Source organism: Zonotrichia leucophrys, unplaced genomic scaffold (assembly GCF_028769735.1).
Source record: "Zonotrichia leucophrys gambelii isolate GWCS_2022_RI unplaced genomic scaffold, RI_Zleu_2.0 Scaffold_360_52516, whole genome shotgun sequence".
NCBI lineage: Eukaryota > Metazoa > Chordata > Aves > Passeriformes > Passerellidae > Zonotrichia > Zonotrichia leucophrys.
The window spans coordinates 30,420-42,984 of NW_026992565.1; the positions used below are offsets into that span (position 1 = coordinate 30,420).

A 12,565-nucleotide genomic window follows, 5' to 3' on the forward strand; every position below is an offset into this window, starting at 1 on the left:
GTTAATTTTTTTTTTCAAAAAAATTTTAGGTATGATCACGCTGAAATCAAAAGTGGTGAAATGAACTGTTTCGATGTATTTAAACTTTCAGGTCCCTTCCCCAGGTGTGCCAATACCGGTCTCCCTCCCCCCCTCGCCCCCTTGCTGAGTGAGTCCTGTCAATCAGGCTTAACATTCCAACAAGGCGTCGTGCGGTTGGGCAAGTTCAAAGGATGCCTCTCAGACCCAGAGGTCATTGGCCTGTCTAGGTGTCCCTCATCCCTTGAGACCCTGCCCCTCCCACCTGGTTGGTGGCTCACCTGTCCCCTCCCCTCCCCCTGAGCTTCAAAGGTGAGTCCGGCCATGCGGTCGGAATTCTGTTGGAGCTCTTCCCAAGGTTCAGACCTCTGTAACCATGGAATAAACCACTGGATATAACCCTCCAGCAGAATCCTCTCCTTTTTTCTCTTCACCTTCGCCTGAAGACTTCTTCCTGAGGTAAACGGAGTTCCTAACAAGCCTGGACTTGTTTAGTGCCCAGCTGAAACCATCAGCAAGCTAAAGGTGTTGCTGGGGTGATACACCACAGATGCCGCCTTCGGTCTAGCAGCGAGGGTCAGACTGGCCCAGGCACAATCTAACTGGTAATATTGGGATTCATATTCCAATAATGAACAAAGGGCACTAGTGTGGTTCCATCAGGTCTGACTGCACTGGGGCACAGGGAGCCCTGTTTTCCCTTTGGGCTCCGCAGTGTTCAGACTGAGAGCATTGCTGAATATGAGGCAGAAACCCAGCAGCACAAACCTGAACTCAAATAAAGTTTAGCAAAATTCCCTTACGGGAAGGGAAGTAATTTTAAGGAAATCCAAATAAAATACATAGGATTAACTTAAAGATTTTGTCCAGCTATTCAAGCCTTCTTTCAACAGTCCACGATTCCCAGAGTGAAGAAATGTCCAATCTGGCACTGTCATTTCCTTTCCAGACCGGTGATACTCCTCTATAAATAACCATAACCCAAGGCTGCAAATGTCCAACAGCAGCTCCATCAGCCACTTCCTCCTGCTGACATTGGCAGGCACGCGGCAGCTGCAGCTCCTGCACTTCTGCCTCTTGCTGGGCATCTCCCTGGCTGCCCTCCTGGGCAACGGCCTCATCATCAGCGCCGTAGCCTGCGGCCACCACCTGCACACGCCCATGTTCTTCTTCCTGCTCAACCTGGCCCTCACTGACCTGGGCTCCATCTGCACCACTGTCCCCAAAGCCATGCACAATTCCCTCTGGGACACCAGGACCATCTCCTACACAGGATGTGCTACACAGGTTTTCTTCTTCGCCTTTTTCATGTCAGCAGAATTTGCACTTCTCACTGTCATGTGCTATGACCGCTATGTGTCCGTCTGCAAACCCCTGCACTACGGGACCCTCCTGGGCAGCAGAGCTTGTGCCCACATGGCAGCAGCTGCCTGGGCCTGTGCCTTTCTCAATGCTCTGCTGCACATGGTCAATACATTTTCCCTGCCCCTGTGCCATGGCAATGCCCTGGGCCAGTTCTTCTGTGAAATCCCTCAGATCCTCAAGCTCTCTTGCTCACACTCCAAACTCAGGGAACTTTGGTTCATTGTGCTAAGTGCTCATCTATATTTTGGTTGTTTTTTGTTCATTGTTTTCTCCTATGTGCAGATCTTCAGGGTTGTGCTGAGGATCCCCTCTGAGCAGGGACAGCACAAAGCCTTTTCCACCTGCCTCCCTCACCTGGCCATGGTCTCCCTGTTTGTCAGCACTGGCTTTTTAGTCTACTTGAAGCCTCCCTCTATCTCCTCCCCATCCCTGGATCTGGCCCTGTCAGTTCTGTACTCGGTGGTGCCTCCAGCCCTGAACCCCCTCATCTACAGCCTGAGGAACCAGGAGCTCAAGGATGCCCTGGGAAAACTGGTGACTGCAACTTCAGAAGCAAGAAATTCTCTTTTCTGCTACAGAACTTTCAGAATATAACTCTTTACAATCTCAGCCTTTTCCCCTTATTTGTCTATTTTTTACTATGGCAACTTTTTCTATTGTTGTAATGTTTTTCACAAAATACTGTAGTATTACTCTTAGCATTTCTACATTAATATCCACCTTTCTTTTGAAATTAAAAGACTTACAAAAGGCTTGTTCTCTTGCCATTTAAATAAAAACAAGTTCTTGCTCTAACCTGTCTGTCCAGGATTCTTCCTGAGCCCTTCTCTGTCTCTGCCTTTGAGCAGAGGTGGAGGGAAGAAGACTCCCAGCACAGCACCACAGCCATGGACAATGGCCCTGGCTCTTCCCACATCTACTCTGCCCAACTCCAGCCTGTCCTTTCCAGCCCTGCTGCGGCTGTAAGGCCGGAGTGCTCTGGCAGTTTGGTCACTGTCCTGCTGCGTGTCCCTGCTGTGGCCACAGGCAGGGCCAGGCCATGGGCACTGCTGGGACACAGCTGGGCTCCAGCACAGCAGCTCCATCAGCAAAGGACATCTCCTGAGGGCAGGGCAGGGCAGGGAGGCTTCACTCTCCTCCAGAACCTCTCTCAGGAGCAGGCCTAAGGAACAGACTCTGAAGAGGCTCCTTGTGTTCCTTGTTCTCCCAGGGCTCAGTGGGATGAGATCAGGGTCCCAGGGTGGCCTTCAGGGGACTCAGGTCTGGGGCAGGTTTTGCTTGTTGGTGGCCGGTGCCCATCAGATGGTGAGTGGTCTGTGCTGAACCTTCCTGGGGCTCTGCAGCTTGTGCCAGGGCTGATGGCAGGGGAATGTTTGTCTGGAGGGCCTTGGGAGCTGACAGGAGAGCACAGGGGACCTGCAGGGACAGTGTGTGCCAGGGAGCAGCAGGGAGTGGAGCTCCCTGGGAACTGGCCAGGGTGGGGTCACCCTGAGATCGAGGACTGAATGTCTGCTGTGAGCCAGGAGAGCTCTGCAGCCCAGGGACACAGCAGGCACAGGGAAAGGAATCTGGGCACTGACTCGCCTGACCCTCAGGGATCTCCCCCAGGAGGGTCCAGGGCAGCCCCGAGCCCCTCTGGCAGCCCTGGAACAAGGCAGGCACCTCTGAGCCCCCTCCATAGCCACACAGACACTGTGTGGGAGGGGGTCAGTGCAGGGAGCACCATCAGCTGCCTCTGTGTCCCAGGCTGAGTAGCAGAGCCCAGCAGAGGCACCCAGGGCCCCAGGCAGCACAGCCCCCGTGCTCTGCAGAGCAGCAGCCCCAGCTCAGGCTCTGGTGAGCAGGGCAGGGGCTGCAGCCATGGTTGCTCAGGCCACAGATGTGTTCCCCTGGGAAAGGCTCTGGGGGCAGCTGGCATGGGCCAGGAGCAGAGCAGGAGCCCATGGGGGTGCAGAGGAGCCCTGGCAAGAGGTTGCCCTGTACCTGGGCCAGCAGGAGCTGCCTGAGGAGCCCTGGGGCCAACTCTGCGCTGTGCTGGGCAGCAGGGCTGGCCCTGCGACAGCAGGAGCTGCCCCAGCTGAGCATCTGCTGAGCGTTCCAGACACAGAGTGGATGTCCCTGACCTCCAGGGCCTCCAGTTCCTGCTGCAGGGCCAGACAGGGCTGGGCTGCTCTGCAGGGCTGGGGTAGGGCCAGGGAGAGCTGAACAGGGCAGTGCCAAGGAGAAGAAATCACTGGATCTTTGGACATACAAGTCCCTGGAACTTTGGAATGCCCTGTGGAATTATTCCACGAGGCTCCACAATGTCAGAATTGCCCCTTGGTTCCACATAGCCCCCATGGTGTCACAATGAACACTTGGTTTCATGGGGTCCCACAGTCTCACTCTGGTCCACTTGGTTTCATGAGGCTCTGCAGTACCACAATGGCCCCTTAGTTCCATGATGCCTCACAGTGTTCAAATAATCTTCTCCATGAGATCCCACAGTGTCACTAAGGTCCTCTTGGTTCCATGTGGCCCTGCAGTGTCACTAAGGTCCCCGTGGTTCCATGTGGCCCCACAGTGTCACTCTGGTCCCCTTGGTCATACCAGGCCCCACAGTGTCACAAGGCCCGTTTGGTTCTGTGGGTCCTCTGTTTTGCTGGTGGGCAGGGTCAGCGCCAAAGACAAAGACACCAAGTTCAGGAATTGTGTGATCTATTATACTGCAAAACTGCAAAGAATCACAAAAGGAGCAGCTCAGCAATGCTCCCAATGATCACCATCAAAGATTGCCTGCAGTGATTAAGATCCAGCCCCAGTTACCCTCAGCTTTTACCATTCCCCAGACCCACACAGCAGCTGGGGAAGCTGTCACAGCCAGGGCCGCAGAGCCACTGCTGGGCACTTGGAATTCCTGCAGGTGCCTCCAGCCCCAGGTGAGGCTCCACCCCGGCTGTGAGAGGGCCCAGCTCTGACAGTGCTGAATGAGCAAACTGACAGCATTTCTAGTGCAGGAACATCTGATTTCATTCTCCTCCTGGTTCTACTCAAAGCCTGGCCAGGGCTCAAGGAGGAACCAAGGGAGGTGACTTTGACCATACAGCCCCAAACAAGGCCAGATGTCAGATTTCATGGCCTTGTCTGGCTTCTAAACACAGAAAGGTCAATATATGTTTCACTAATGAGTGGATACATCTATCACAGCTCTAACGACCTTAATATTTCATTAATGAGCAGTTACAAAGATAACCTTTGCTTGGAAGGTTCATCCAGAGGCCACCTTTGGCTCAGGGCCTGCTGTTCTGGCCTCACTCAGGGCTGGTGTCCAGGCCTTGGCACTTCAGGGACATGGTTTAGTGCTGAGCTTGACACTGCTGGGTGACCAGCTGGACTGGTTTAGCTTAGAGGTCTTTTCCAGTAGAAAGGATTCTATAATTCCATTATTCCATCTGCTGGATTCAGTCAGGTCCATGTTGGCAGCATTACTTTGGTCGAAAAGTCTCTTCTTGCCCAGCTCCTATGGCCTGAGGCTTCAGCTCCTTCAGCTCCTGGTGCTCATGCTGAACGAGACAGCTCAGAGAGAAGAACACAGTCCATGCAATTCCTTCTGGGACACGGAGAGGGGAGGCTGTGCAAACAGGAGCATTGTTTGCTGTGGCCTCCTCTCTGCCCTTCACGCCTTTCAGCGCTTTGAACCAGCCAAGAGCTTTCTCCAAGAGTGCAATGGAGCAGCTGTTCCTGCTCCCAGGCCTGGCTCTCTCCAGTCTCTGCCCTTGCCTGGTTCTGTCCCTCGTGCTGTGCCCTCTGTTCCCCCAGGGCTCGCTGGCTGCTGCCCAGGACTGTGGCACTGGCACAGATCCAGTGCTCCAGAGCCTCCTTTCTGTGCCCTTGGAGCTGCCTGGGCACAGCAGCCTTTTCCATCTGGAAGCTCCCCATGGACAGGGAGTGCCCAGTTCCATTCCTTGCACAGCCTCCAGGAGCCCAGGGCTGCCATCTCCAGTCCCTGCTGGCACTAGGGGCTCCCAGGTGCCTCAGGCTGCTGTGACACCGCTGCACACGGGAGGGAAGAGGGGCAGGGGCTGTGCTCAAAGTCAGCTCCATCTGCTGCTGCTGCTGCTGCTGCTGCTGCTGCTGCTGCTGCTGCTGTGGGGTCATTTGTGCAGCCCTGGCCCAGAGTCAGGGATCAGATCAAGGCCCTGCTGCTGCTCCCTCGGGATCAGATCAAGGCCCTTCTGCTGCTCCCTCGGGATCAGCCTCAGTTTGGGTGTTCTGTCAGAGCCAGCAGAAGCAGTGGCTGGAGCAGCAGTTGCTGACAGTGCCCCAAGCTCCAGGGCTGGAGGGGTCCCTGGGCTGGGACTGGGAGGGAGCTGCCCCTTGTTCTCCCTCTGCCTCACGCAGAGCTGGGCCAGGCACAATTGGGGCAGCACAGCCAAAAGGGAGCCTGCCAGTCTCTTCCAGCCCTGGCTGCTCAGAGTTTGGGCCTTGGAGCCTCAGGCTGGCAAAGGCAGCTGCTGCTGGTCCATCTGTGTGCCCCTGTGTTCAGCAGTGCTGCTCCATCAGTCTGTGCCCAGCCACGGGGAAAAGCCTCAGCCCTGCAGGAGCAAAGGACACTCCTTTTTTCAGAGGTGTTTTCTGTTTAAAAAAAAAGATAAAAAGAAAGAAAAAACAGGGAAAAAAAAAAAGAAATATAAAAACTGGCACCAAATGTGTAGTTAAAAATCTTCTTTAACTTCGGATTAAGAAAGAGACAACTGATCTTTTCAAAAAGAGAGCTCAATTACTCTATAAATGTCATGTAAATGTGCAAAGATCCATCAGCTGCCTTCTTTTACAGATTTTGGGGTTGTTTTCCAATATTTAATTATTTTAAATTGTGGTTGAAGTAATAGGAAATTGAAAGATGGGTTGTGCATGACTGTGTCTTGAGGATAAAAATACTTCAGTTTGAAACTTGGACATCAAGTATTGAAAATGAAAGTCATAAATGCCAGTGGATTGTGTGACAGCAGCTTTTCCTACAGGATCTGCAGCATCACAAAGACTTCAGTGGGGTTGAAGGTGCTTGGAGCTTTGTCCTGTCCCACTCTGGGATGTCAAGAAACAGAACTTCACCTGCCACCAGCCCAGGTCACCCTCTGCAGCCACAGCTCCTTGGACCTTCTGTCCTCAAGACATGAAGAGTTTCTGCTTCTCCCCCTTTGCACAAACCCACAGAGAGATGGGATTTTTCCAAGTCTTGTGTCTCCATTGGGCCATATTCCTAAAGAACCAGCAGCCAATCCCGAAGGATATGGTGAATTATGTGGATGATTGTCAGCTCCACTTCCTGCCTAGAAACCCTGAAACTGCTTCTGAATGCTGCTCCTGCAGCTCTTGGACACCTTCTCACACAGAGCTGGGGAAAAAAATCCCCTGGCCACTGGCTTAAAAGGCAAAAGTTAGAGCTCTGTGGGTAGCCTCTATCCATGCCTGTCCTTTTAATATATCCATACATGAGGCTGTGCATGGATGTGTCTTGCGTACAAAGGAAGGCGTGTGCAAGCAACATGACTGACACTTAGGCTCTCTGTGCTCCTCCCCATACTCATGGGTACAGAGACATTATGGAAACCCTGGCACAGACAGAGCCTTCTGTCCATGGATACAGAGACATCCCATAGCCCCTGGCCCATGGATACAGAGACATCCCATAGCCCCTGGCACACAGAGACCCTTCTGTGCATGAATACAGAGACATTCCATAGCCCCTGGCACACACAGACCCTTCTGTCCATGGATACAGAGACATTCCAGAGCCCCTGGCACACACAGACCCTTCTGTCCCTGAGGATGGAGCACAGCGGGTAGGGGTGGTTGGTGGGCAGCGAGTCCTGGGCAGCGGCCAGACCTGGCTCCAGCCCTTCCAGGCCCTGCCAAGGCTCAGCGCTGACTCCTCTGGAATGGGAAAGCCCATCAGACTTGGCCCTGCCCAGGGGGGCAGTGCTGGCCTGGCAGCACAGCTTGTTTTCCCCTCAAACTGCAGGAGATGAGAGCACAACACTTGCCAACACTGACTGCAAGGCACAGCTCCAGGTGCTCCCCAGGAACCTCAGCTCTGTGAGCACTTTCTGCCCCAAGCTCCAGGGGCTGCAGTGGGAACCTGTCTGGGCTCTGCCCTGGGGCCATCCTGCAGGGACAGCTGGGAACAGGGAGCATTCCCCTGCGACAAACAGCCAAGCCAGGGCTGCAGGGCAGCTGCTCCAGCCCGGACTGCACTGTTGTGTGCTGTGCTCTGGGGCTGGGGCTCCCTGCACAGGGCACTGGACTGGTGTGCCACAGGAGACAGAGAAGCTTCAGCTTCAGCCTCACTGAGGGGGGTGCGTGGGCTGGGAAGGGTGGGGAGGCTCAAGGGGATTCACAGAGCTCATCCTGCTTCAAGGATGAGGAAAAGGGAGTGGGAGCTCAGCAGCGAGGAGAGCTGAGGGCTGGAGAGTGGCTCTGAATGACACTAAAATCCCACTGGACCTCTGAGACATTGCTGCTCCTCAGCCAGTGACAGGATGAGTCCCTAAGCCTGGGGCTCAGCCTTTCTTGGGGTGAGGGGCATTAAGGAAGGCAACAGTGTGATGGAGACTGCAATGGGCTGGGAACTCACTGGGGGAAAAGAGGGAGCAGTGTGGAAGTAAAAGGCAGGTGCTGGGGGGAGAGAACTGTTCAAAGAAGGGCTGAGCTACCGCTTGAGCAAGCTGAAAAATGTCATTTGGGGTCATCCCAGATTGATTTCTGTTGGGACCGGCGGGAGAAATGCGGCACACAATATGACCGATCAGCAAATCTCAAACTTTATTGATAGGTACACATCTTTATATCGGTGTTAATGAATCTCATACGTATTGCAAAGGTGAGCTCACTATTGGTTAGTTACTTATCAGGCAACTATGCCTACTTCTGCATTCTTGTGGATATTTTATTGAAACTTTTCTTCGTATTTCTGCCAAAGATGCTCTCCCCTATCCTACTGTTGCACCAAGGGCACAATGTCCTTGCCTGTTATTGGACACTGACTACTGGCTTCTATGCTTGTCCCCTTCAAGCATAACCAGCGGCATTATGTCGACGTGACCTTTTTCAGCTAGCCAACTGTCCACAAAGCTCTCCACGCTTCCCCTGTTTTTCTGTTGGACAAGCATAGTCTGATTAAATGCAGCAGATATCATCCTTTGTACCATGTTCTGTAAGCACATACAAAAACACGGCAAAATTAACACTACTAACAGAGCTATAATGCCCACTATAATGCTAACTTTAACAACAGAATGTAACCATGATCCCAGGCCTAACGATGAGAGCCATCCATCAATACTGAAACCTCATTCTACCTGTAAGTTTCCAGTTAACCTTCGCAATTCAGTGAGCTGGGCATGGATGGACTGCAAATGGTCAGAAAGATTCATGTAACACATGCCCTCAAATTCTTCACAGCCATGGCCTTGTGCGAGTAAAAGAAGGTCAATTGCAGCTCTATTTTGAAGCACTGCATGACGAATAGAATCAACATCAAGCAAAAGGCTAGAAAGTGCCAAAGAGGTGGCATTGGTTTGCTTTGCAAGCCAGCATCCCAACTTATTTAGGGCACCATGGACACCTGCAGCTGCCACCCCTGGAGTCAGAAAGGATGCTGCAATTATGGCCCCTGGGGACCAAGATTTTACATTGTCCCTACAGTCAGCAGTAAATGCATGGATCACTCTCTTATGTCGACGATGGCAGCGGCTCATGTTTAATATCGTGGACATATTGGGTGTAAGCAGAGACAGCCGTCCAATTGTACATGGCCCCCCTGTGCAGCATCGATGGGACACCAGGCCAAGCACGGTCCCCACAGATTAAGAAGTAACCTGCTGGCAATTGAATAGGGTCATTTGATGAGACTGACACTTTCCCTGTTGCATAATTGCACCAAGCTTTTGCATTACGATACAGACCCATGCTCGAAGTTACAATAGTGGAATTGTTTTTTGCTGAAAGCTGGCTTCTATGGTTAAAATTAATACATGCATCTGCCTTCACTGAACCTAACAGTTCCAATTCTTGGGGTTCCTGTGGTGCTATGGGGAAGTGAGAAACCCATTGGTCCCAATTATCTACACTTGCCTTAGGATTGTCAGTTTTGCAGGTGGGTACACCTGAGGGACATGGCCAGGGATCTGCTGGTAGCCCAACCAAGCAAGTTGTAAATGGATTACCGGGAGAAGGTAAGGACAGGCAAATAGCCTCCTGGTTAGTTAAGTTTGCCAGGGTGACCCAAATGCTAGTCTTAGGCTGAGGTGGGCCCCATGCATGATGAGCTTTCACATTTCCGGCAGCATCTGCACTGTCTACTAAGAGGGTGAGGATTAGCAAGGTAACAGCATAAATGTGCCACATCACCCTGGTCTCCCCAGGCGCTGCTTTGAACCATCCAGACATTTGGGAGATAAACATGTTTATCACAAGTGGTTAAAAATGTCTCTCCTTTCCCCTTCTTTCTCCTTGATCTGCCCAGATTTAAACTCTTTAGGTCTCTCAGACAATTGTCCCACGCTTGGTTGGGGTCTTGATCTGCCGAAATTGGACCTATTACACTTGTCTGTGAAAGGGGAATACCCTTACCACACTTAGTCTGTAAAATATACGACTTGGACTGTCCCAAAGCGCGTTTAACTAAAGGCTGGGTTTTCCACCTAAACCATGCAATAATTTTCTGTTCTGGGGATTCATACAACTGTAACCCTTGGCAACCAGGTAATCTTGTAAAGGCCTGAAGTTCTGCTTGCCAGGAGCCTAACCGCCAATAAAATTCACAGCTCCTGCACCACAAGTCAGGTAATTGAGTCTGATGTACCCACTTAGTTTGCTAACAGCCCCCGCAAAAAAACAATACCCACGCAGCACACAGTCTGTTTTGACAATCAATACAAGCTAGGTTCCTAGGCCCTCTGAAATCAAATGTAGAAAGCGCTGGAAGCAGGCTTAGTATATTATCTAAGGATTTGCACCGATCAATCGCTCGGTTGATAGCCAAACTACACTGTCCTTTCAGCTTTAGAAGTATTGGTCAAAGGATGATCAATAGCTTTGTCTCTACTCACTGATGGTCTTCTTCGCTCAGTTGATGGAGTTCTGGTGGTTCCATCTAACACAGCTGCTCGGGTCCATTTAGCAGGTACCCATAAGGATCCTGTAGGGGTAGAGACACAAAGATATCCTCGGCCCCAATATGACACCTTAGCAGGACCTTGCCACTGTCCTGTTTTGGGATCTCTGTATTTTACCCATACGTCTTGCTTTACACTTTCTTTCTCCTGTACATAGTGGCGAATTACAGCAGGAACCTTGCTTTCCCCAAAAACACACAAGTGATTTAAAACAAATAAACACCTTAACAGTCTTTTTTGTGGCTCTCTAATATCCTTGTATTTACCTAGATATCTTTTCAAGGTACCATTAGCTCTCTCTCGGATTGCTTGCCCTGTGGGGGAATTAGGAATACCTGTCACATGTTCTATTCCCCACATTTGCATAAACTGCTTTATTCTTTTGCTGCAGTAGGCAGGCCCGTTATCTGTCTTAATACACCGTGGCACTCCCATTACAGCAAAGCAGCTGCACAGATGCCTCTCCTCTTGTCCAGCTTTCTCACCAGTCTGTGCTGTGGCCCATATAAAATGACTATAGGTGTCTATAGTAACATGCACATACTTCATCCTATCAAACTCAGCAACATGTGTGACATCCATTTGCCAGGTCTCATTTGTACTCAACCCTCTTGAATTAACTCCCAGACCTAACCCACAGTCCCCATTATGATGACTACATATGGGACAGGCTTTGACTATTGCCCGTGCCTCTTCCATAGATATCTGAAATTTTCTATGGAGACCTTTTGCATTTTGGTGAAACATGGATTGTGACTCTCTGGCCATAGTCTGCTTGGGAATTGGAGTAATTTGTGTGATTGAGACTAACTTATCCGCTCGTGCGTTACCCTCTCCTAGACCAATATCCCATTTGTGACTTCTGATATGAATAACAGAAAAGGGATGCTTTCTCAGCTTAATCGCCCTCTGTAACTGAACAAACAGCTCATGTAACCTCCTGATTTGAACCTCTTTTATAGAGGCATCCTCTATTCACTCACACACTCCTGCAACATACAAAGAATCTGTCACTATGTTGAGGGGCCCCGAAAAATGCATCACGGCCCATACAACAGCCAATAGCTCCATTGTTTGTAAAGTATCCGACTCAGAAGCCTGGAGAATTTGATGGTGCCATTGTCCCTTTTCCTGCCAGGTCACTGCAGCAGTTCTTGATTTTCTTCCTGCCTCTGTGTAGGCTGTTATAGCATCTGAGAGGGGCTTCTGTGATCTTTTTGGGCATTGAATCCAACCCCACTGCCCTACCCAGTTCAATGGTATATTGGGAATATCATCAGTGGCAATCACGCTTCCAGCTCCCAGCAGGGCCTTTTGTAGTTCCACACTGTTTATCAGGTACCAGGTCAACGTATCTTTCTTCATTGGTATCCGTATCTGATCAGGCTCCTTTCCCATCATCTGTAATGCCCGTTCACAACCCTTCTTTAGCAGGTCAGCCAAAATTTTGATTTTTTGAAGAAGGGTTTTATGCTGTTGAAGTGGAGGAGATATCCATTCTAAGGCCCACGCCTCCCCCGTTTTTCTGTCTTGCTGAATAAGTGAACCCAGTAAAAATTTAGTTCCACACCAAACTGTCAGCTGTATGGGGAGGTTAAGATCTCGTCTCCAGACACTGCCCTATGTCACAAAGTCTCATATCTGCTGAAGTGTCTTAACATGCTCAGATGTTATCTGGACAGGTTGTGCTGGGTCAGTCTCTTTTAGTAAAGGTCAAAGTTCATCTAACAACTCATTTGGAAAGCCCACAATAGGGCGCAGCCATTGCAGATCACCAAGTAACTTTTGAGCATCATGCAATGTATGTATTTCAATATTCAATTGCAATTTCTGGGGGATAACAACCTGATCACTAAGTGTCCATCCCAAATATTTCCAGGGTGCAGATAATTGGATTTTTTCAGGAGCTACAACCAAGCCATGTAGTTCCAGGGCCTTATGTATTTCTTGAATTTGTTGACCTATAAAAGGTTGAGGCTGTGCAAATAAAATATCATCCATGTAATGATAAATGGTTGTTTCGG

At 50.6% G+C, this 12,565-nt stretch overlaps 1 protein-coding gene across 1 annotated transcript; it reads left to right on the forward strand.

Annotated features, from left to right (window-relative positions):
• The first annotated feature begins 1,011 nt into the window (after positions 1-1,011).
• LOC135441589 (olfactory receptor 14A16-like) lies at positions 1,012-1,977 on the forward strand. The gene has a single exon (XM_064701148.1). It carries the CDS (start codon positions 1,012-1,014, stop codon positions 1,975-1,977), a length of 966 nt encoding a protein of 321 aa, XP_064557218.1.
• The last annotated feature ends 10,588 nt before the right edge of the window (positions 1,978-12,565 follow it).

What these genes read in the sequence shown, in the direction of transcription:
- LOC135441589 (XM_064701148.1), top strand. Translation starts at nt 1,012, where the DNA reads ATGTCCAACAGCAGCTCCATCAGCCACTTCCTCCTGCTGACATTGGCA.